At 39.5% G+C, this 22,890-nt stretch overlaps 1 protein-coding gene across 3 annotated transcripts; it reads right to left on the bottom strand.

Annotated features, from left to right (window-relative positions):
• Positions 1 to 417: 417 nt before the first annotated feature.
• Positions 418 to 22,884, bottom strand: CNOT7 (CCR4-NOT transcription complex subunit 7). Of its 3 annotated transcripts, none has more exons than XM_082315997.1 (7): positions 22,790 to 22,884; positions 21,481 to 21,687; positions 20,981 to 21,174; positions 17,666 to 17,827; positions 11,310 to 11,454; positions 6,362 to 6,472; positions 418 to 3,489 (listed from the first exon to the last, which is right to left on the bottom strand). In XM_082315997.1, the coding sequence occupies exons 2-7, from the start codon at positions 21,595 to 21,597 to the stop codon at positions 3,361 to 3,363; spliced, it is 858 nt and encodes a 285-aa protein (XP_082172123.1). In that variant the 5' UTR covers positions 21,598 to 21,687; positions 22,790 to 22,884; the 3' UTR covers positions 418 to 3,360. The 3 variants fall into 3 exon arrangements, with proteins under 3 accessions (XP_082172123.1, XP_082172124.1, XP_082172125.1); XM_082315998.1 differs by lacking the exon at positions 22,790 to 22,884 and adding an exon at positions 22,609 to 22,676; XM_082315999.1 differs by lacking the exon at positions 22,790 to 22,884 and adding an exon at positions 21,955 to 22,092.
• Positions 22,885 to 22,890: the final 6 nt, after the last annotated feature.

Raw genomic sequence — 22,890 nt, 5'->3', positions numbered from 1 at the left:
CATCTTCCATACACTTCCTTTTTATGTCTGAGTTTAGTCAGAAGCTCCTTGTTCATCAGTGCAGGCTTCCTGCTGCTTTCATCCGATTTCCTGTGTGAGGGAACGACCCATTCTTCACCTTGGAGTAACCAGTGAGATATGAGTAGAGAAAGTTCTTGGATGTCAGAGGTTATAGATCATCCCCAAATTGATATGGGGAAAAAGCCTCAAATACCCTGAATGTGTTCCAGATCTATTTTCTTCTGTCTCAAAGATCCTTCTTGCCTAGTTTCAATAAGCAAAGGGATTAAATGCTTAAAAAAACAAACTAAATAAAAAAAAAGTGTCAGAGAACATAATGTTCCTGGAACAGTCATCTGACTCCAGAAGCCAAAAATACAAGTGAATAATAATTAAAAAAAAAATCAAATATAACAGTTGTTGATATTGCATTTCTTCTGACAAACCTCCTCAAACAACAATATATTTTAAATGGACTGGGAAGAGCAGAGGCCCTGGAAAGAGAATTCTTGTCTCTGAACAAGAAGTTGTGTGTCTAGACAGCTGGAACTGTGCCTGCACATTTATTTTTGCAAAAGCAATTAAAGCTGTCCACTTTGGAAACAGATTCAGATTTCAGGCTCTGCAGTTTACAAGTAACAGTCCTACACATAAGAAGAAATTACGTTTTTCATAATCTCTACAACTCACCAGTTAAATCACTCCTTAATGGCAACTAAATCTCATTTTTCCACAGCAACTGAATGATGCACAGACATCTCCCCAGCTGTAATCAACCCTCAGACAGATCACATTGATCAGCCCAAGAGTTCTCACACAGAACAAAGCATACTCTTACTTGCATGCTGACCAGTGGCTTTTGAGAAAAGCTTTTCTTACAGTAAAAACACTAAAGAGTAGAATTGTTTAAAGTCAAATGCCCCATGAGAACGTTAGGCTAGGGCTTAAGCAAACTCAGCCTGGTCCTGCAGGCTGCGTGCTCATTAGCAGCTGGGACGCAAGACACACACCTATTGTGCACCTTTGGGTTTAGCTTCTTCCAAAAGGAGTCCAAGCTCTGACAGGCTCATGACGGGAAGCAAAGGAAAGCATGGCACAGCACGTGGGATGCTCAGCAGTCACTTCAAAAGCGCATCCCAATCTGAACTAAAACTTTTACTGTAGGCACATATTTAGAAGCCTCTAAAAACTTCCTTTGATCCACAACTAAAAAAGTTACTTCAAAACAAAAACCCATCAAAGTTTTTCAAAGAGTCATTCCCTTCAGAAGTTAACCACAGATAGCTATATCGGTATGCTTCAGGCAAACTACTAAACTTTAAAGCAAATACATCAAACTTCAGGGGTTCTTCACTCCTGTATGCAAATTTTCCATGTAAGCCTACAGTTCAAGTGTGGAAAGACACAAACTGATGCCACAGTAAGAATCCATCCTCTTTTCCCATTAGATAGTCCTTATCTTATTAAAGCCAAAGACAACCGAAGTTAAAACAAGTCACCATCATCTAACGCATAATGGTATTAAAATAAATTACTAATGGGATTTGGATGCCTCAGTATAAACTGTAGTCACCGCTCTTGCGACTCAGGTCAGTAGGAATGAAGTGACTGGAAACACGTGAACAGCATTCTGCTCTGAAAGTGGAATCAGCCAGGGAGGAGTGAGTGAGATCATTTTATAAGCACATGGAAGGGAACTATCATGCCTAAACAAAACAGAATACAGAATTGAACTGACTAAATACACACATTTCAGGAAAAATTTTGCAACAAAACCACCAGTCTGTTGTTATGTAACAAAACATTTCTTAGGACTTTATTTACAAAAGCTTTAAAAACAAATACCCTCTTATGCAAATTATTTGTTGTTTAAAAAGGACCACCCAGTTACATCATCGTAACTCAATGAAAAAAAGGCGTTTGATTCTTTGTTTTTAAGTACAAGGTAAAACAGAATAATTTGGCGAACATTTGGAGATTTTTCGGCTATTGATTTCCGTGGCGAACGCGCGTACGCGCGCGCACGCACACACAGGCACGCAATGTCGCACATTCCGTCATTTCAGGCTAGTATTTAGCTATTCAATACCAAAATCCTTCCTGCACAACTGCTCTGTACACATGCTATGCAGAGTTAAGAACGTGCTTTAGGGTCCTTTAAAACAATATATCTAAAATATATTGCTAAGATATACTCAAAAATAAACTAGCATTACACTCCTCAGGTAACTTTATTAGCTATAAGTTATTTATATTTTGTTGTTTTACAACAAATATCTGTAACATCTTTGTAGCAACTACAAAAAAAGCACGATTTAATTGTCCTTCTAATTCAATAATTCAATTAAATAGTATTTTTTCAGATCTTTGGGTTGCATCTTCAACTAAACTGACTTTCAAAAATCATCAAGTACATAATAAATATGACTTCATAAAAAATATCTGAGGTGTACATTACTAGAATAAAATCTAGGAAGTTAATCAAGGGAAGTGTGCCATTACAAAACTCCTACTATTCCAATATCCTTCAACTCTCAGCTTAATGGCAAAAACGCTAAAGTCATAGCTGTTCTTTTCCTGAAGGGTGTAAAGCTGTTTTTTCAAGCTTCTCTCCCCCATCACAGAGCGGTTTTAAAGCAGCAGGCCAACCTGCAGTTGACACGTGCAGGATGTGTTTGAAGATGACTGAACGCTAGTGAAATAACAGCAGTTACTATGATTTCAGTAGTTTGTTTTGCTTGAACAGAGGTGATGCAGCAACTAAGTCACGTTCTGTGGGCTGAGATACCAAGGAAATACAGCGTGAAGCTGCTGAACTTGGCAGATGATTGTTTTCTAGCTGAGGGCAAAAGAAAAAACAAAACAAAACTTCAAATAAAGCAGAGGATCCGAGTCAGAGTCGCTCTCTAAAGTGCAAATTTGATGGTCCACAATCTTGAATAGCTAAAACGCCTGCGTACTGGAAGGAACAGACATGAATGGGGAAGTTAGTTACAATCAGTGCCAGTTAATTTGGAGAAGGGAGAGGAAAGAGACAAAAAACTAGAAGATCAATATAGGTAAGTTTACCAGATTACTCATTATGATTTAACTTTCCCCTTCTCTCTGCCACACTGATCCTATACATGCTTCTTTACAAATGGGCTAGATATGAGGCCAAAATGTAACCCAGAAAATTTCACATATCAATATTAAGATCAAAATCTGTGATAGGAACAGTCAAGTTTAGTACATAGAAAGGCAGAAAAGAAAGTGTGCTGAGAAAGGGGGAAAAAAAGCCTTATTGTCCAAGGGGTTCAACCAGAGATAAAACCTATATACAAGCATGTGGAGGTCAAAAAGATGGCCTTTCATTTCATGTCATGACTGTTTGTTGGCTTCTTCTTCATATGCATTTCCTGTGCCATTTTGTACATAAGATGACCCCGAACCAAGGCCGTATAAGTGGCCACAATATTTGGCATCGTCAATGTGATCTTCAAAGAACATCTAAAGAGTTAAAAGAGAGAGACAAATTATTGCCAAAGAAAAGGCTCCGTTTAAAGAGAACTATAGAAAGGCTTTAAAATGTTACTTTCTTTTTAGCATAAGATATCAAATCCCAAGGTGCAAAAGATGATATAATAACGTAACAACACACTTAATCTCAACACATTATCAAAATGTGCTATATGACATGATTCTTTAAAGTAAATCTGCCAAGGAATACAGTCTTCCTGTGCACCGTTCCAATGAAATGGCCAAATGCAATGTTTTGATAGTTTTGTATTATCAGTTATTACTCACTTTTCTGCAAGTGCAACAAAGGTATTTCTCCAACTGATTTCTCTAGAGTTTCTCACAACAGACATATGCTTAGCATCCATCACCAGTGCCCGTACTCTACCTACTCCTCAGTGTGGGGGTTTTCATCACGCTCTGTCTTGAAATGGAGGTATGTCCCGATTTCTACTAGAAAGGTTTGAGGGTAGGGAGAATGTTGGAGCACAAAACCCATTACGGAGTTTAGAGAAATGCAGAAAGATGCATTTCCAGCTAGCTCCTCACAGAGGGGACTTCATTTAAAAAGGAACAGCAAAATTAAAGTAAATTTTGTACTAAGACTGCATTACACCTTACAAGTCTTAATTGCGAACAGAACCTTTCAGTGGAAGACATATGAAACCCCATGATATTCTGATATTCTACCTTTCAGACTTAGGTTTTCAAGCAAAAACACAAATTACCCCACCAAATAAAAAAAAAAACCAAAAAACAAACAAAAAACCCCAAAAACAAAACAGACAACACATATATACAAAAATTCTTCACCCTAAAAACTTCACAGCAACCCTGGACATCCCAGTGGTTGACATTTTGAGTCATCATCAACATCAGAAATCTAAGGCAGCCAGGAGCATGCAGGAGCAGGGTGGACGCAGTACACCACCTAAATGCAGAGGACTGCATATACCACAAAGGCTGAAAACTTCTCCCTTTAAGCTTTGCTCGTAGGAGCACAGCCTGGATGGAAAGTTCCATACTGCAGGAATTGAAGACCTCAATTATAAGTTTTAAAGCCCCAGCAGTTCTTAAAGAAATAAACACGTAGGGAAAAATCCAAAACAGCAGCTCTGCTGTTGTAGTATCAGTATTTAAGTGTTTCTGATAGGAAGAAAAAGATCAGTAACTTTTTTGGCTGGGATTCAAAATCCCAGGAAGTTGCAACTCCTTCACAACCATTAGTAAAACACAGTAGTAACACATTTATTTTTGTACCTCTAAAAGCATTGTAAAATGAAGTTTTTTCACTCAGAAATCAATGTTAAACAATGAACTCCAATAAAAAGGCTTTAAAAATGCACATTAAATATATTTCTCTCTGCTAACTACTCTGTCCTCATTTAGAAATACTGTATTTGCAAAGAATCTCTGAAAATACTAAAAAAAAATCATCATAATCAATCCATCTTTGTTGGCTTAATTAAGCAAGTGCTTTGCTCTAAAAAAACCTCAAAGATTTATTTCTCCCAATAAGAGTTTTTGGTAAACAAATTCAAAGAGCTAATGTGCCATGTAACACAAGCTGCATCTCATTAGAGAAACGATCATGGGTTTGAACCTTTTCCTCTAGAAAACTAACTTGAAAGGCAATATCTTAGGCATGATTATCATATACTTCCTCTCTCCCTTTATTTGCTTTGTATTTTGTTTCAAATTCAAGAGTGGAAGATTAACAATACTGGGCAGAAGGCAGTTAGCAGCCCTGGCCTTGGATCATACTAGAAACACAATCCTCTCTATTGCATCTGTAGGGCATGACCTGCTTGACAACTGCAGCAGTTCCAGCGGCGGCAGAACAGAGTGTTATGATGAGCAAACCAGCTTAAATCACAGCATTTATTTTTCACCTGCTGTCTCACCAGTATTTGTCAGAAACTTGCGGTCATTTTCTCCTTTATACAGAAGGCTCGATTACACAAGGTGGACACCTTAGCATGCAATGCTAACCCTTATTAAAATATGAGGTTTGCTATTGCCATCCATTTTGACATGGTAAATGACACTGAATTGCTGGCAGACTGCCATGTTCAGACACACTGGCATTTGACCAGTGCAACTGCTTTCCAGAAGTGGCCCCTGCAATATTTGTTTGTTCTGCTAATGCAAAATATCCTAATATCTTCCTATTGTATGCAGACAAGCAGCAAAGATACGTGAAGCTTTTAAGAGCTGATTTCCCTTGCTGCAAACCTTGAATTAACTGACTGATGTATAATCTTTTAAAACCTGAGTTGATCTGCGCTTTACTCAATGGTAAGGAACAACTGCACGGACATTCTCCACAGCAGCCTGAAAGTCATTATTTAATATACCTGTAGCCTGCAAGTTTAGCTAGAAGTGGCTAGTCCAGACACTCTTTCCACCCCCAGGCCTGTCACAAGCAGCAGTGCACACCAGCTGGGTATTACACTGAGCAGAAGCTCCAAAAACATTGGCCTTGAGTGCGGTCACGCAGAACGGAGTCTGGCTGCAGCAGCTCATAAATCACTGCAGCAGCCATCTAAAAAAGGTACCCTGCAAAACAGGGAAGGAAAAAACTCCCAAACCCCACAAAAAAAGAAAAAAATCCAAAAAGCCGTGCACAGGCTGGAAACAGGAAGCCATACTCACTCACAGCAGCTAAGCAGGGAGTCAATAGGGCTGGTTCACACTTAGTCTGGGGAAAATACAGGTGGTCTTATTTTTCTCAAGAAAGGAGTGACCCCTGAAGCCCTTCACAGACCTCTTCAAGATACAGCAGACTTATCAGAATCAGCAATTGCACCTGACTATCGCAGCATGTTACTATCATGGAGATAAAACCAATATGTCCACCTACTTCTCTCATTTTGAAAAAGGCCATTCCTGTGAGTAAAGAATCAGATCCTGCCTGATGCTGTGGTCCTATCCTTTCCAGCTCTAACTGCTCAGCCACTTCTTGTAATCCACCCTGAAAAAGAAAACATTTTTGTTAACTGCTGAAAATAATTAAATCAGAAAACTGAACAGCTGTATTTGGGAAAATCTGTTACATGAGTCTTACAACCTCAGGTATATTTTAACATTTGCACAGTAGCTGAAACAGTCATTATACTAGATAAATACACACCTGGAGAAGCAAACTTTCAGTATCAATAGCATCATTAGAATTCTGCGTCAGTATTGATTAAATAAAGCAGTATCTGTGACCAACAAAACTATTACTCCTTCATGTTCCAGCTTCTCCAGTAACCAGATGTCATTACTTAATAAAACAATTCCTTCAAGATGTTGAAAGGACTGGCAAAGCTGAAGAACAAAACCAGATGTTCCTGTACTCCTTCTATTTGAATGAAAGTTTAAAAGGTAAACACATTGTTCTACAAACACAAGAATTCAAGTGCTTACAAATGAGGTGCCCATATGCCTCCATGTGTTAAAGTATCTAGGCTTCCTTTGAAACAGACCTTTTTATTTCCACTTACCTTTCAACAATTAAGTTGAGGGTTTTTCCATTTCCCTTCACAAAAACTGAGAGTATCCTTAAGTATCTAGAACACTACAGGGAGTCCAGGAAAACGTTACACAGCAGGCATTTAGAAACCAGGTGGTAAAGTCAAAAAAGGAAGAAAGTGCCGACTCCATCTCTACAAGATATTCTACCCCTCTTAGAAGTTTGTTTCATTAGATGCCATAAGAGGAGAGGGGGAAAACCATGCAAAAAATCCATCGTCTTGCAACTAGTTTTCTAAGATACTAAAATTCAATGGTATAGCCAGCTTCTCTGTTACAGTTGTATATTTAGTAGTCCCATGTGTAATGAAACCTACCTCTTAAAGTATATAAACATATCACATACAAAAAGGGAACAATTTAAACCAGTAATTGTCTGCTTCAAATGTTGATACATGGGTTAAAAGGACAGACTGTGAAGCTGTAGACATCACTCGAAAGCTACAAATCTATCTGCTCTTAAAGGTAAAACTTCTCCAGTTTTGAAGCATTTTTTTTGAAGCCCAATAAGCTTATGTGAAAAAATATCCCCTTAACTGCAGAGTGACTAAATAAACCTGGTTTTAGTGCCCCCCAAAATGGTAATAACCACGACATGCGGAAGTAACCCTGTCAGGAGTCAGTTAGGTTTTACATAGATAACACAGATCAGTTGAAGGACAGACATGTTATACTGTAACTGCAATCTTTTAAAGCTGTAAGCTACAGTGTGAGCACATAATTTTGTACTTCAATTCTTTTTTTTAATCATTAAGCCATAAAGCTACTGGAAATAGAATAAAGCACATGCACATTCTTTAAGGTCTAGAAAGATCAAAAATCAAAGACAAAATCCTCAGTGCTGCCATAAGTTTTGCAAGGCAAAAAATGTTGCAGAGAGGCAATGCTTTTAAAGAAAGACTGCCTGGTATCTGAGTTCACCTTTCCTCGCACTCTTAACCTGTTTCAAGTACAGGAAGGGAAGCAATAAGAGGCAAAAGCATAACAGTCGAAGTTAAAACTCAAAGAGCACTAAAAGTCTGACCTGAAAATCAGACCAAACATTATGAAAATTCCTGTGTATCTTAGGCAACAAGTTTTTTTTTTGTTTAAAAAGATGGAAGCTTCAGTAATAACATTCCCAAGTAACACCTACAAACCAACACGAAAACCTAGTACTCGTATGGCTAGTTTTATTCTAGCTTGAGTAGCAAGAATACAGTTTACATAAGTTTAAGATAAGTCTGTACCCTACACAGTTAAGCACTGAAGAGAGCTTGTTTCTTTATGGGCTTGGATACCACATTTGAACGCTGCAAACATGCTCAGTTATTTAACTTACACTCTCAAAAACATGCTGAAGGTTGGCAGGCAGGGGAAAAAAGTGCATCTCTGATACAGGCACGTTCTCCACTTTCTAGCTCCAATAATGAGGTGTTAGAGTTAGCAACAGCAGTTAGGCCCACACCCTTTCAAGGCACCATTTTCTGCTCCTAACCCTTCTGCTTCCTGAAGCTGTGAATTAGCAGTGCCTCATCATCAGGTTCTGCTAGCTGTAAGACTATCCACTCTAGCTTCAAATTACTTTGAAGAACGAACACTCAAGAGTAAAGATCAGTAATATTTACACAGCAGCTGCAAGCTCTGGAATGTAGACATAGTAATTCAAAAGTTACAGTAACAGCAGCCTACAGAAGAATGCTTTGAAAATAGTGCTTTTAATGGTATGTATCTATTTGTAAATATATCACACACCACTTTTGTGTGGAATTTCTTGGTCTGTAACTGCAATAATTACAGAATAAAATTTGGCTGTCTCTGAAAATTAATAAGCTACTGTGATTCTCTTTCAGGCAAGACTTTTGCACTCCAGATAAGAACTTTTTACTCTTGGAGAAGGATGAAATCTTCCCACATTTTCAGAGCATCGGTCTTTCAAGCAAAAGGCCACAGAATGATTTACATAATCACACGACCATAGTCAACAGCAAATCCAGTTCAAACTCTCGTTTCATGGCACTGGTACCAGAGTTCATTGTTCTGTACAAACCCCCACATTAAAAGCAAGTTTCCAACAAAGTCTATAAATCTACATTACTTAGAGTTGCCATTACTATCAATAGCTTTGGAATTGTCTACACAGAAAGATTTTTTAGACAACAAGCAAGAGTTTAACCTATACTACATTAATATCTCAAGTTATCTCCCAATCTGCATGCCAGTAAAGTACATTCATGTCCATTCCAGTTAGAGTAACATACTGTTAATTCACGGACTACTTAATTCCACAAAAAGAGCATCAAACAGCTTCCCAATCCTGAAGCACATTTCTCAATGCCAAAAATTCTTTTTTGAGTGTGGGGGACCTACAGCAAGTCAGTGACTTTCATATGAAAAATAACTTAGACAAGTCAATAAAGGACAACTGCACAGCAGTTCAATTCACTGCAATTTAATAGAGATTGTAAGTGACAGACATAAGGAGACAGCGCATGCATTTTTAGAGTCATAACACAATGTTTAGCAATTTGTTTCAGACAGCTGCTCTCAGTACAGTACAAGACCACCACCATTTCATTGCTGGTAAACTTGGAGGGGTAGGGTAGTCCACATCCCTTCCCCTGCTGTCATTACCAGTCTGCAGGTTAGGTGACAGGATCAAGATTTACTGCAGGAAAGCTGAACTAGATATTCAGCTCTGAAAAAAAAAGAAAATCACCCTTGGTCTTAAGGTTTGCTGAAATAAGACCTGTGAAGGTTTTTCTTGTCTTGCAAAAAACATTAGTGTCTCTAAACAATGCAGGTTACACACAACTATGTCTTAAAGAAATGACAGGAAATACAATCCCCCTCCTCCCCAAGCCCACTGGGAATGTCACCTCTGGCATGGTGACACGGAACGTCATTCTGTCACCTTTCCTACGTCACTAAAGTTGGATTATGCATTGTTCTTGGTAAGTGTGTCGCCACCACTAAGACACCCGATGTTTTACTTAGCTTCACCAGGAGTGAGAAAGTGAGGGTGTTTTTTGTTTGGAGTTCCCCCCCACCCCTCCTTTAAGACTCCTGAAGTTTATGAACATTTCAATTTTTTCTTCTGGCCTCTGGAGAAAAACTGTTTCTAAGATGTTCTCTAACACTCAGCCATTTGCCTGGCTGATTATGCCAATAACAACTTGTCCCGATCCAAGTTAGTCCTCGACACAACTCTAGATGAACACAGGTAGGTATACTTTTCTTACTACCTGGAAGGGAGGTCTCCATTTTCAACATTAATTTGATTAACAAAAGGATTTACACACTTCCCATACAAGTAGGCTACTACTTAAAAGTGACACACTCTATTAGTTTATCTCGGAAAGAAACAGAGGAGTATAAACCCCACACAGATCACTAGTTCAGCACGACGAAGTGGCAAGCCATTCCTTAGTTAGGATGTGGTTGTACTACAGTCAGCGTTCTCTTTTTCCTGCAGGTTCTCATTAAGAAAGCCTAGAGAATCAAGTTACTTCCCATAAAAGCAGCAAGTCATTAATTGCCTCAGATGAGCGATGCACCTCATTCCAGCAGCAGTCCAGACTCTTACAGTTCTTTGGCAAGTAAAGCTGTTAACAATCCCTGTAGCATCTTTCTTTCACTTGCTGTCTTCCCCTTCACATACTTAGTTCCAGTTTCCATTCATTCTCCAGTCCAATAAAGTATCCAAATTTTATGTCTGATAGAGTAAGCCAATTAGTAACCCCGCTGGCCTGACATGAGAGATTAGTTTCTAGTACTGCACTTTTTCTAGAAGTCACATGTTGTCCCTGAACATATGCTGTTGTTTATATTTCCTTACGGGGCCATCTGAAACATTCTTCGCTCCATTCCTCTTCCCAAGACACTTCCACAGCATCACCGTTGCAATTACCTTTGCCAAGACGACTGCAGCCCTTTAGTGGACTGCACAATGAGGAAATAAGAGTATATGAAACCCATCAATTCTTATGGCTCAAGAAGTGAAGGATCAATTCCAAACATGGGTTTATAATCTGTCAACAAAGACTGGGCACTATAAATACAGTATCAATATGCTATTTTTAACTGGTAAGCAGTTAGGGGAAGGAAAAAAAAAAAAAAAAAAATCAATGTGTGCTCCTGCCTGCCTCTATCAATAGCCATTAATATTAAATATATAAACTTTGAGACAATAAGGCTGTTTAATGGGTATTATCAAAGCAAAACCAGAAAATAAAAATACAGAAAAGTATTTTTTAGCAGAAAGTTCTCTCTGTCCAAAACCAAAATTTCTTCTGAGCCATTAACAGATTACTTACCTTCAGATTTTTGCAACTCTTCATGAGATATTTTACATCATAGATGACAGGGAAAAACAATCGCAGTATCTCAAAGAAGTCCAGCTCTTCTTCAGGTAAATTAGAGTTTGTCAGGATTTTGATTAGATAGCCAAAGTCATATCCACTACAAATTAATAACAAAAACAATATAAGCAAATAACTTAGAAGCATCCTTCTCACTTCCAACATCAAGACTTTATTACACATCAACAGGACATTTTGCTTAACTCCAATGCAATTAAGACTGACTCTTACAAAAGACTAAGCCTCAGTGTAAGTGGCCCCATTGCAGCTTTCAGGGAAAACATTTTATTTAGTCTCAATGAGGCCAAGTGCAAAAGCAAAAAAAAAAAAAAAAAGATCTGCCTAGAAGCGCTTCTCCAAATCCTGAAAGTGTAGTGCTGCTGCGGCTTCATCTGATAACAAGAACTTAAAACAGAAAGATGCCTAGCTGGTTCCTTTTACACCGACTGGAGTTGCTCACTACAAACTGAATGAGATACAGACACTTCTACAGTTCTTGAAATCCAAAGGACTCATGAGTTTCCAGAGCCAACACATGTTTATGCCTGGAGGCAAGTTTCACCCTCAGCAATGAAGAAGAGCAGAGTGTCTTTCAACTTTCCCAATTAAATCAGCACACAGTTAAGACAACTGAAACCTTTAATATTTTGTAGACTATTACTCCTTTTGGAGGCAAGGACAGAGTAAGTTGGAAAATTTTTTGTGTGTACATGTAAGTCAGCAGGAGGCAGCAAGATAAGTGAGCAGTACAGGTTTGGTAGAAGAAATGAAAGTATTGTATATAGTGTGTGTGTAGCGGAGAGAAGAGTTTGGGAAGACTTCCTTCTCAGTAGCTTGACTGAAGAAAGAGGACATAGGAATGAGGTGTGGAAGTATAAGGGGAAACCATGTACTTTTACAAAGGCCTATGAGAGGAAACAGAGGGTTTAAAGCATAGGAAAGATATATGCCAGGTATTAAGCAGGACTGAACACCACAACAAAAAGCAGTGATGACTAGTTATCCTTTTCCCTAGGAAGGCAGAGATTACAAACCAGATTATTCATGATCTGATCATTAATCTGATCCGTCCTGATCCCTTGTACTTGCAGGATTTCTGATGCGCATATACACTGAACTAGCTGGGGGACTGATACGTTATCTTGTTATTAGGTTTGCATTGAACCAAACCAGTTCCTAGATTTTATTGACATGTAATTTTAAAAGTGTCTGTACCAACAAAGAATATGCAAACACAGAGCAGGGCTGCCTCAACTGAAGGCTGCATCAGTTTTGCTGCTTAAGGAGCCTTAGAGTATAGCTGAGAGACAATTCAAGTGAACGGGTGGCCACCGCAGACTCCAAATTCCCAGTTTAAGACTTCATGTTTGTTCTTGGTTACATGAGGATCATACTCAAAACCAAGAATTTTGCAACTTGGGAAATCTTGACTGAGATCTTTAACTGTGAGATGAGCAATATAGAAGACAAATCAGTTAAGAGCACTGTACTACTGATCCTGCGGATATTTAGCACCCACAAAGACTGGCAACTTCTGATGCAGGCTCAAGGCTTTAGCTTGCATACTCAATGGGAAGAGGATTGGGTTTTATACCTTTTGTATATCATGGGATTCTCTACATCGTCTTTATCTTATGAATTTCTAGACAGAGGGTAGAAACTCTTGAACATACTGGGAATGAATGGATTGTTTGCTAGAAGTCCATTAATACAAGATACACAAAAGGTATGGACTATTGTAGCTCTCCCATGGGGGTTTCCAGTGCTCTGAACAGGAATTTCGTGTTGAATGAATCCTGCGCTGCATCTGGTGCTTTGAAGCTGTGCTGGCGGCACTCCAATCTCCACAGCAGCAGCCACTGGCCAGGGAGCAAAGGAGCCAAAGATAAAGAAGGATTTCAGCAGAGTCTTACAAAGAAAAAACCTGTAGTATACTTGGCAAAACAGTGGCTTAGAAGCCTAATTTTATTAGATCACCTATGAGGGGGAGAGAAAAAAAGAAAGTGGTGGGGAAGCCTGTATCAGCATAAAGCCCTCTATAGAAAAAGCAAAGAAAAAAGCCACATTAGCAAAAAAGACTGCTCAGAAGGATGCAAAAGAGACTGTTCAGGATTAAGGAGATTTACTCCTCTAGAGATTAGAGAGCTTATTAACTCACTGAATTCCTGACATGCGTCATCCCTGTGGCTCAAATGTAACATTTGTACTAAAACTTTTAAAGTGAAGAAAACAGTATTTGTGCTCCTCTTCTTCAAAAAAAGGTTTTGACTCCCCTCCTCTTCAAAAAAAAAAAATTACGTACATGACTGAATTACTAGAAAACAGATGCTCTCAAACACTTCCAATTTCTATTAAGAAGGAAGTAGCATAAGAAAAGACAAGTCAAGATTCATTTACTATTTGTATTGAGAGGGAGCAGGCTACCATAAATCTGCAATTTCGATGAAGAATTTTTTATTTATATATATATATATGTTTTATAGATGTATATATACGTGTGCATATATATATATTTTTCTCCTGGACATTGTAGCAGATTCTTTCATTCTAGGATCCTCATGCAGAAAAAGGGGACAGGATATCTAAACCGTGGATTTAGGATATCTGAACCGTGGATTTAACAAGCATGATTACCCTTCCAGTGCATAACAGCATTTAGTCAGATATGCATTCTTGGATCCTACGCATGGGTTAGTTTTAGTCAGCTCAACCAAATGATGTCACACATTCCTTAAACTTAGTCCCATTGTGCTCATAACAATCATCACAAACCACACTTTACTAATCACAATGCAGTATCAAGGCATTTACATAATCTTTCTAGTATACTTTTCTGAGGCAATATACTCCAGTCATCCAAGCTTACACAAACATAAGAACCGTCACTCCAATTCAAGGCTAAGATATACCTAGTTCAAAAAATTTCTGAGTGGCCACTGCTGAATGCTAACAGAAGGGTAAGAAAGTCCACAGTGAGCAATTATGTGATTACCTGCTCATTAAAGAAGTTTTCTTCTAATCCTCTAACAGGCAATTAGTGGTTGGTTTCTACCCTGAAGCACATAGGCTTCCTTTCCTCAAAAAGCTTTCACCATTTCTAATATAATCACCTGAAGTTACTTAGTGCAGCTAGCCACAATCCCTGGAGCTATACAGCAACATAAGCACTCTTGCGACCACTTTTTTTTTTTTTCTCTCCTCTTCACTGAACATGGACAGCTGTAGGCAACACGACCATGGAAAAGATCAAACATGCCTGTATGTCTTTCCCTTACTATCCAGAAGGATTCAGATAGCCAATTAACAATTAACTCTAATTCATGCACCAACAGTCTCTGAAATAAATCAAAACCTGACAGAGCTGAGAAAGCTTTACTTCATTTTGTAACTGGCTAATAGAAATGAGCCAACAGATCAAATTTTACTAAAATCAGTTGGACACAAATGATTATCAAAATACAATAGCTCGGAACTTTCCAGCTTCCTCAAAACATCTGGGTTAAGAGGCATGTTTCCACAGAGCCTCCAAAGGTAGACTGAGGAGGTTGCACACAGGTGGACACTCAAAGCTTCAGCAGATCAGTCAGCTGAACATCCACAAAAACAGCATTTGAGCCGTTCTGTTTTACAACTTGTTAGACTGCTGAGCACTCACAGCTCTCTTGACTGTGACAAGAATCAGAAATTCAGGGCTTCCCCCTCCTCTCTCATCGACTCAAATACATTTTAACACATACAAAAGATTTCATGGAGTCACTTATGAAGTTGTAGTATACAAGAATCTGTGACAGTGCAAATGTTTCTATGCTCATGCCTGGCAGAACTGCAGGTCCACATAGATTTGTGAATAGGTCAGGATGCCAAGGCAGCTACGGCAAACGCAGAGATAAAAATCACACAAAGAAAACTATTTGAGAAGCCAAGAGCTTAGAAATAAACTACATAAGAGTTCAAGGAAATCAAAGACTGGGAAATGAAACAAAACCAAAGCATAACCTCACGCTCTGAGAAAGGAGTAATTCCCCTCTGCCCATTTCCTCATAGACTCATAAATTTTGGGGGTTAGCAATAATTAAAGCATTTTAAGGAAATAGATGCAATAGCACAGTCAGCAGCTATCAAGCACAGCTTTTTCAGTAGCCAAAGAACTATTGCATGGAGAGCCTACATGAAACAAATTTTCAACCAAGCTGTCCCGCTGTTTAAGTTTCCACTGATAGAACATAATCACAATCAACTTAAGATGTATTTAGAAACACCTCTTTACTATTCTTTGTGGCACATTTTATGTGACCCATGCTCATTTATAGCTTTGTGCAATCTTAACTTTCTCAGAACATAACCAACTACTCCAGGGTTTTGTGCTCAAGAGAGTATCAACGTGCTCTGTCAAGCACAAAAGCCTTTAAACACTCTCCAACTTCAAGCAGAGTTGTGAATAATCACTGTTTGACAAACATTTGCTGGAATAGCTGTCTTAAGAGGATTTCTAAAGACATTTTCAGTGAAGTCCACAACAGAAACTCACTTTAGCACAGACGAAACTGGACTTTAATAAAGCCATTCCAAAAACCCTTCATAAGCCGCACCAGTAAAAATGGCATTATTGCACATAGTTTGCCATTTACTTTGCCAGCATATTAGTCAGGAATCACACACAACCAATATAATTATGCTTTAAAAAGAATCCGTAGAAATGGCTCAGGTATTCTTTTGCTAGGATAGCTTACACTGGGCCCTTAAACTTATTAGGCAATATCGGAAAAACACCATTTTGTAGCTGTGGCTGCTTCTACATGGCAGTGTCTGTTGGTACATCATGACGTGCGTAACACCCCTCCCCTCCCTTTCTCCTGAACCATCCAAGTTATTTTACTGTAGTCAAATGTAAATCACAAATATGCACGTAAGAGCCCCTAATAATGGGTTTAAGAAGCTGAAAGAAACTTAATTCACTAATTCAGACTTTGTAGTTATTTTTGACACAGTTCATGGCATTCTTGTTCCAGTATTTTTCCTCAAGGTGCTACCCTAGTAGCAAGATAGCAAGAGTAAGATTATTTGGGAGTCATATGGTTAGTCAAGACAGCTGCAAGTGGAAGATGTAGGCAGATCAGGTGACAAGTGTACTCAAAGAGGATCCTCCTTTTTTTGTTAACTGTCCCGTCCATCCATGCCCCCTCCCCGCTTTGGAAAGTCAGTCCAACGCTTGCTTTCTACAAAGCAATTCAAGATGATGAATTCTGCAACAGGCTGTTATATGCACCTTTCTACTACTGTTTTACATTCCTTGCTGAACCAATCCTTATTTTTCAGTTGGTTAATAATGTAAATACTTCTCTAATTCCATGTGACTTTCTCTCCTCCAACCTCCCCTCCAAGATTTAACACTTAAGGATGAAGAATTTGGGTTTTTTTTCTAATTTTGTCATCTACATACTACCACCTACCAATCTAGCATGCGTGATAAACAAGAACAAGGCTGTAATGAAACCACTAGTCTCAGCTAAATCATTTGCTCTACCTTTGTTGACTTGCTTAGCAGCCAGCATTCAAGATGTCAACTTGAGGGCATTACATAGCAATAAGCCTTTAAAGCCACTGCTGCTTGCAAAAAGTGCAAATTATCTCTAGCATGTAGTTGACTATACAATGACTACTGCACAAGTTTTAAAGTGTTAAATCTTATTAATACCCAAAGATCTTTTGTATCTTGACAGATTCATAGAGATTTAGCATTCACATTTCTGTTTCTACTTGGAAGATGAGGTCCTGTGATGGAATAAAAAGTAAGATATATTCATTACTGCAGCTAGAACTAAGGCTTATCAGGGCTCTCCTTCCAAGCTGAGTAATTTTCAGATGCCCAGATTACCAGAAGATTCAAAACAAACTTAAAAGTGTTTTATAAAGCTCTTCACTTATAATTCTGCGGTCTCTCCCATTTGCTCAAGAATTGCTTAGGAGTAGCTTGCTTTCATCATTGTTACAATTATTACTTGCACATGTGATATTAAAAGATACAATGCCACCTGCTGGCTTAGGAGTTTCATGTTTTTCTGGTTTACAGTTTTCTAGTTACAGTGTAAACACCAAAAATAAAACACCAGTACCACCCTGTACGCTCTAGTCTTCTAATACAGAACGGTGCTACAGATATTACAGCAGAAATAGTTTTTTAAGTCTTATCAACCAAGATATGTGCTATATATACTATCAGATGTACACCACTTAACACAAGATGTGAAATCCAAGCTCTAGAATTCAATAATCAATATTGAAAACTCAAATACTTAACATGCAGAATTTACCTATGAAAGGAAAGCCACTTGACTCCTTCACACAGTACAACTCCTGATGTCATAAGCAGTTCTGCAAAGTACTGTGTCTCAATTCCTTCTTCTTCATGCTTTTTAAACTGGATACCAGATGTCGTCAACAGCTCAATAGAGTCCTGGGCATACATATCTTCTCTAAAAACAGAGAGAGGAAAGGTAAATTTTCAAAATCCACAAACCTCAGTGATTATAAACCTGGTAACATTTCTTTTTTGCTGTTCATTCCACAGCCTTAACTAGCACAGAGCAGGAACAACTTGGCTTTGTTCCACGTTAATTACAAAAACAACCATTTTTCATAGCTTCTGTTAACCTTCACTAGCATTTCACTATTCCCAGCACCTCCATTCTCGCCTCCTTCATAAAAAACAAGTTCCTGGTCCTCTTCTGGTTACCTACAACTCCCTTTTTGCAAATCTCCAGAGGAAAGTGAATGTACGAACACAGATATTTTACTGAATAAGATCCATTACTTGAACTGTGACAACTTAAATACAACAGTTGAACCACTAACATGTTACACTATAGAACTAGGAACAGTACACTCGAGATCCCAGTGCTGTATTAGTTCTGTGGACAGTATTTCTCACGCATTTCTTGTGATTTAAGCTTACGTAAATGTTTAGACACATGCTCTTCAAAACTTCCTTCTCACTACAACTGGAAATTGAGTACTTGCTCCATCTAGTCAATCCTTAAAATTCAGGTAGCCTAATGTTTTCTTTCTAAATGACCAACTTCAAATTCAATAGCCGTATTTTGGACTTAAAATTTAACAGGATGGAAAAAAATTCCTCTATGCCTTGTTTGATCCCCTCTTATCCCTGCATTTATTCCCTTTACCACTAACATTTTTGTAGTCTTATGGATTTTGTGATGAAACGGGTAGGGTTTTTTCTCCTAAAGTTTAATCTATATCATCATAACAAAGACATAGAATGGTTAACTGAAAAAAAAAAAAAAAAAAAAAGCAGCAAACATGGCTCTACTTAGAAGCTTATATTCACATTACTGTCCACAACATTATTTTACAGTCTCTTCAGTGTATAGTTTTTAATTTTAATAGAAAAACAATGAAAACAAAGCACAAAAATAAAACAGACAAGACAACCAATATATCAAACTTGACTATTAGATTTAGTTGTAGACTTATATTCCTTATTCCTAATAGCAAGTCATCATTCATCAGAACATAGAGATACATTCTCAAGATGTGTTGTATCTTTTTTCCTCCCTCCCACACAGCTGCTCATTAGTTCTCCAGCTTCAAGGCATCAGCTTCCCAACACCTGTCCATCTCCATAACACATTAAAGAACCCATCCAAAGCAAACATGCCTATTTTACAAAAAAAAAAAAAAAAAGTTTTAAGTCTAGTTTGTTGCTCTGCACTAATCAGGTGGATAGTTAGTTTAGAGAAATATTTATGCTCTTTAAAAGCACACTATAACAAGACCTGGCTGGAATCACACACACACACAAAAAAATTACCTTCTAGGAACAGCCAACAGCTGTTTTGCTTTAGGAGCAGAACACTTGGCACAGTGCCACTTCCCAAAAGGAAGTTTAGAAACAGACAAAAATAAGTAATTTCGCCACCCATATTAAAAAAAAAAAATCATGTTTCATGCAGCTCTTACCTAACTTACCTTTTTGTATAAAATCCCCCCAGTGAACTAGAAACAAGTTAGGTAACTACCTATATCTTGCCTTACTAAGCTGTCTTATCTATGCAGCATCTGGCACAAATAAATAGAAAACTACTTTTGTTTTCAGTTGCTTAAGTAGACCTCTGAAGCTCTGAAAATAAACAAAACGTAACACAGGCTCTTCTTTCCAGATCACAGTTCGGAAGTCATTAATTCATTCCTCCTCTTTCTCCCATACTTAGCAGGATTAGTATATTCTTCTATTCAGACAATGGATAAATTCTATCCAGTATTTACATGGCCAGGTAAGTTTCGAGATACTGAAATATCAAATCTGCACTTCCTTTTCTTTCAAGAGGTGCTTCAAACAAAACTAAAAAGAGCATGTCATTCCTCAGACCAAACTGATTTGTGACAAGCCACAGCACTGCTTGTTTAGAAAGGCAGAAAGATCAAGAGAGACAGCAGCAGGTTTTTTTCTTTGTAAGAACCCTGATTACTTTGAAAACAAGCCTTTTTATCTGCAGGAAAAAAAAAAAAAAAAAAAAGGTCTGTTCTCTAAACCTCCTTTGTAGGCTGAAGTTTTAACTCATGTTTATCAACATGATCCAGTGATCAGCTTGTAACACAACTGCCAAAAAAACCCCAAGCCTTCAACACATTTAAGTTTGAGAAGTGTTTGCACTGATACTCAACTCGGGCCATATGAAAACCTATCAGGCCAATTATGTTTACTTCATGAAAAAATTCAAGAGACTAGTAACCTTGTCAGCTACCTGCTGAAGATATAATTAGAACTCCACAGAAGTGGCTCATCCCCCTGGAAAAGCTAGGTTTATACTTAAAGGTTCATCACTGATAAGAATCACATTGTGAAATAAAGTTCACACCACTATTCCAACAGACAGTAAAAATCAGCTTGCTTTTTAACCAACACTTTACACAAAATAATCCAGAACAAAAATCTCCACAGGAGTTATGCTGTAGAACCAACAATCCCTTTCAAACTATTATAGAAGAAAATTAAAATATAGTAGCTTAATAGAATAAGTCACGTTGAAAACACAAGAAACGCTGCTGCGTTATTAAAAAATTGACAGTATTTTACCTAGAATATTATCTAGAACTTGTTGTGAGTCTTAACAAGAATAATGTTATTTTAAAGAGGACAGAGCAGACTTGCTGATAACATTTGTCATACTACTTCTTTTTTAGTTACTTCGGTAACTTACCATTTTTTTTTTCTTCACACGTTGGTATTTTCCATTTAAAAATACGCAAAGAAATAACATGTGACTTCTACAAAAACTAGTAAGAGTTAAACTAAGTTAAGGTAGAAGCACTCTGAAATGCTAAATATGACAATGCAGAGCTAACTCTTGCACTAAGTATAAATGCCTCTTTTTAAAACTTCTGTTGAAATTGCTTAGCATTTTTAACCAAATTACCAACAGTAAGACAGACTGCATAGAAATGAGGGAAGAAAGCACGCGTTTGCCTGACAAAAGTTTTCCTCACATAAAGTATCTATGGTATTCCAATCATATAGATAAAAAGAGTTGCTATAACTTTCACAACCTATAATACATTTTCATTAAGTCAGAAATACACAGTCAACAGCACAGACATTTAACACTTACGTTAAATTAAATTTAAAATTAAATTGCCAAGTTGAAGTTCCTGGAGGGTATTCTCCTTGCTCATTCATAAATGTCAGTCCTAGTTGAATTATTTTTAGCAAGTCTACATTGCAGCGTAATAATTGGTACTGATAGTCTGCGTTGCTTCTGAATTCTCCAATAGGCCTTGCAACTACTCCTGGAAATTCTGTATCCTGTAAGAACAGAATTAAAACTTCAACAAAAGACACCCATAAAAATTTACATTGCTCATTTTTAATACAACATATTTCAAGCATCTAACAGTTTCAAAGATGAAGAGTACTGTGTGTAAATTTAGCTTTTAAAAAGGTAACAGATTGGGATCCCAATGTTCACACAGCATTAATTCAACATTAAGAATCCATTATTCTTTCAATGAAAATGGATGAACAAGTTCATAGCTTTAATTTATTAACATCAAATGAAGTAATCGTGTTTTTGGTGGTAATTTGCTAGATAAACATCAAGTGCTCACTTACCATAGCTACATAGTTATACTTCCGTATAACTTGACGGATTTTCTTCATCTCTTCATCCAAGTTACAAGCCCAAACTTCACAGATTCTTTGGCTATGGTCTACGGTAGCTGCTGGCATAGTGGGGGGCTTTAGAGACCATACATCAAAAGTTACACTTGAATGAGGATCAGTTTCATAAAGAGGACTTTAATTATTTAATTTTTTAACCTAAGAGACAAAGAAAGCAAAGTACCAAAGTGTAAGGTTTTAGTCTTCATTTACGTGAAAAAAACTCTTCAACACCAGGACCAAACTTTATTCTTCAGAATTTCATAAAAGAAGCACAACACAGCCACCAAAACCATGTGAATTTCAGTTACGTGAGTTCAGCTACTACCCGAAACCAAAACCCTACGGTTTTATTCGTAACCTTACTTCTTGCACAAAGCCAGGCAAAGGGGCGAGGCGCACGGGTTCAACAGTTAGAAGAGATACCTGAGCCCACAAGCGTTATTCCCCCACGGCTTAGAGGAGCACATTCCTGGGGATCCCACGGCTGCGTGCAAGACGGAACGAAACGGCAAAGCGACCGTTCGCGTTACGCCGAACCCGGGGCGGCTGCGGACGACAAGCAGCCGCCCGGGCAGGCAGCCTCCCGCGGCAGGGGCGGCTCTTTCAGCTCGTACGGGCCGCGCTAAACCAGAGAGCGGCGGGAGGGGACCCAGTCGCGGTCCGACAGACTCGGGCTCACGCCCGGGCTGGGTTCCCGGCCGCCTCCTTACGCCTACAAGGCCCTAGGAGCGCCCCGAGGGGCCGCAGAGCCCGCCCTGCGCGGCGGGCAGCGCCCCCGACGGGGTGCGAATCGGGGAGGGGCCGCCCCGGCCTGCCCCCCAGCCCCGGCCCAGCGCGGGGAGAGGCTCCGCTCCCGAGCCCGCCCCCGAAGGCAGCCGCGCGGCCCGCGAAAACACCCTCCGCCGGCAGCGGGCCGTCACCACCGCCGGTGCGGCCAACGGGCCTCCGCGGGGCTGCCTCGGGCCCCGGCCGGACACGGCCAGACCCAGGGGCCGGGGGGTACGGGCCGCCCTCGGCTCCCTCCCCCCGCCCGGCTCCCCGCGCCCGCCGCCGCGCCCCCGCCCCTCGCTCACTCACGCTCTCGGGCGGGCCGGGCCGGGCCGGGCCGGGCCGCGGCGGGTCTGGCGGGGCCCCGCGGCGGCCCCCGACGCCCCAGAGCCGCCAGTCGCCGCGCGAGACGCAGGAAGCGCTGCCCCCGCCGCCCCGCCGCACAAAGCCATTACATCATCGCCGCGCGCCGCGGCCTTTCCCCCCTCACCTCTGACCGACGGCGGGGCCGCCAATCGCCGGCCGCGCCGCGCCGCGCCGCGCCGCGCCGCGCCGCCTTCCTCCGCCCCGCCGCGGCTGGCGTCGGGGGCG

The sequence above is a fragment of the Platalea leucorodia genome, assembly GCF_965183815.1.
Source record: "Platalea leucorodia genome assembly, chromosome: 6".
Classification (NCBI taxonomy): Eukaryota; Metazoa; Chordata; class Aves; order Pelecaniformes; family Threskiornithidae; genus Platalea; species Platalea leucorodia.
This window is presented reverse-complemented; position numbering and strand designations above follow the sequence as displayed.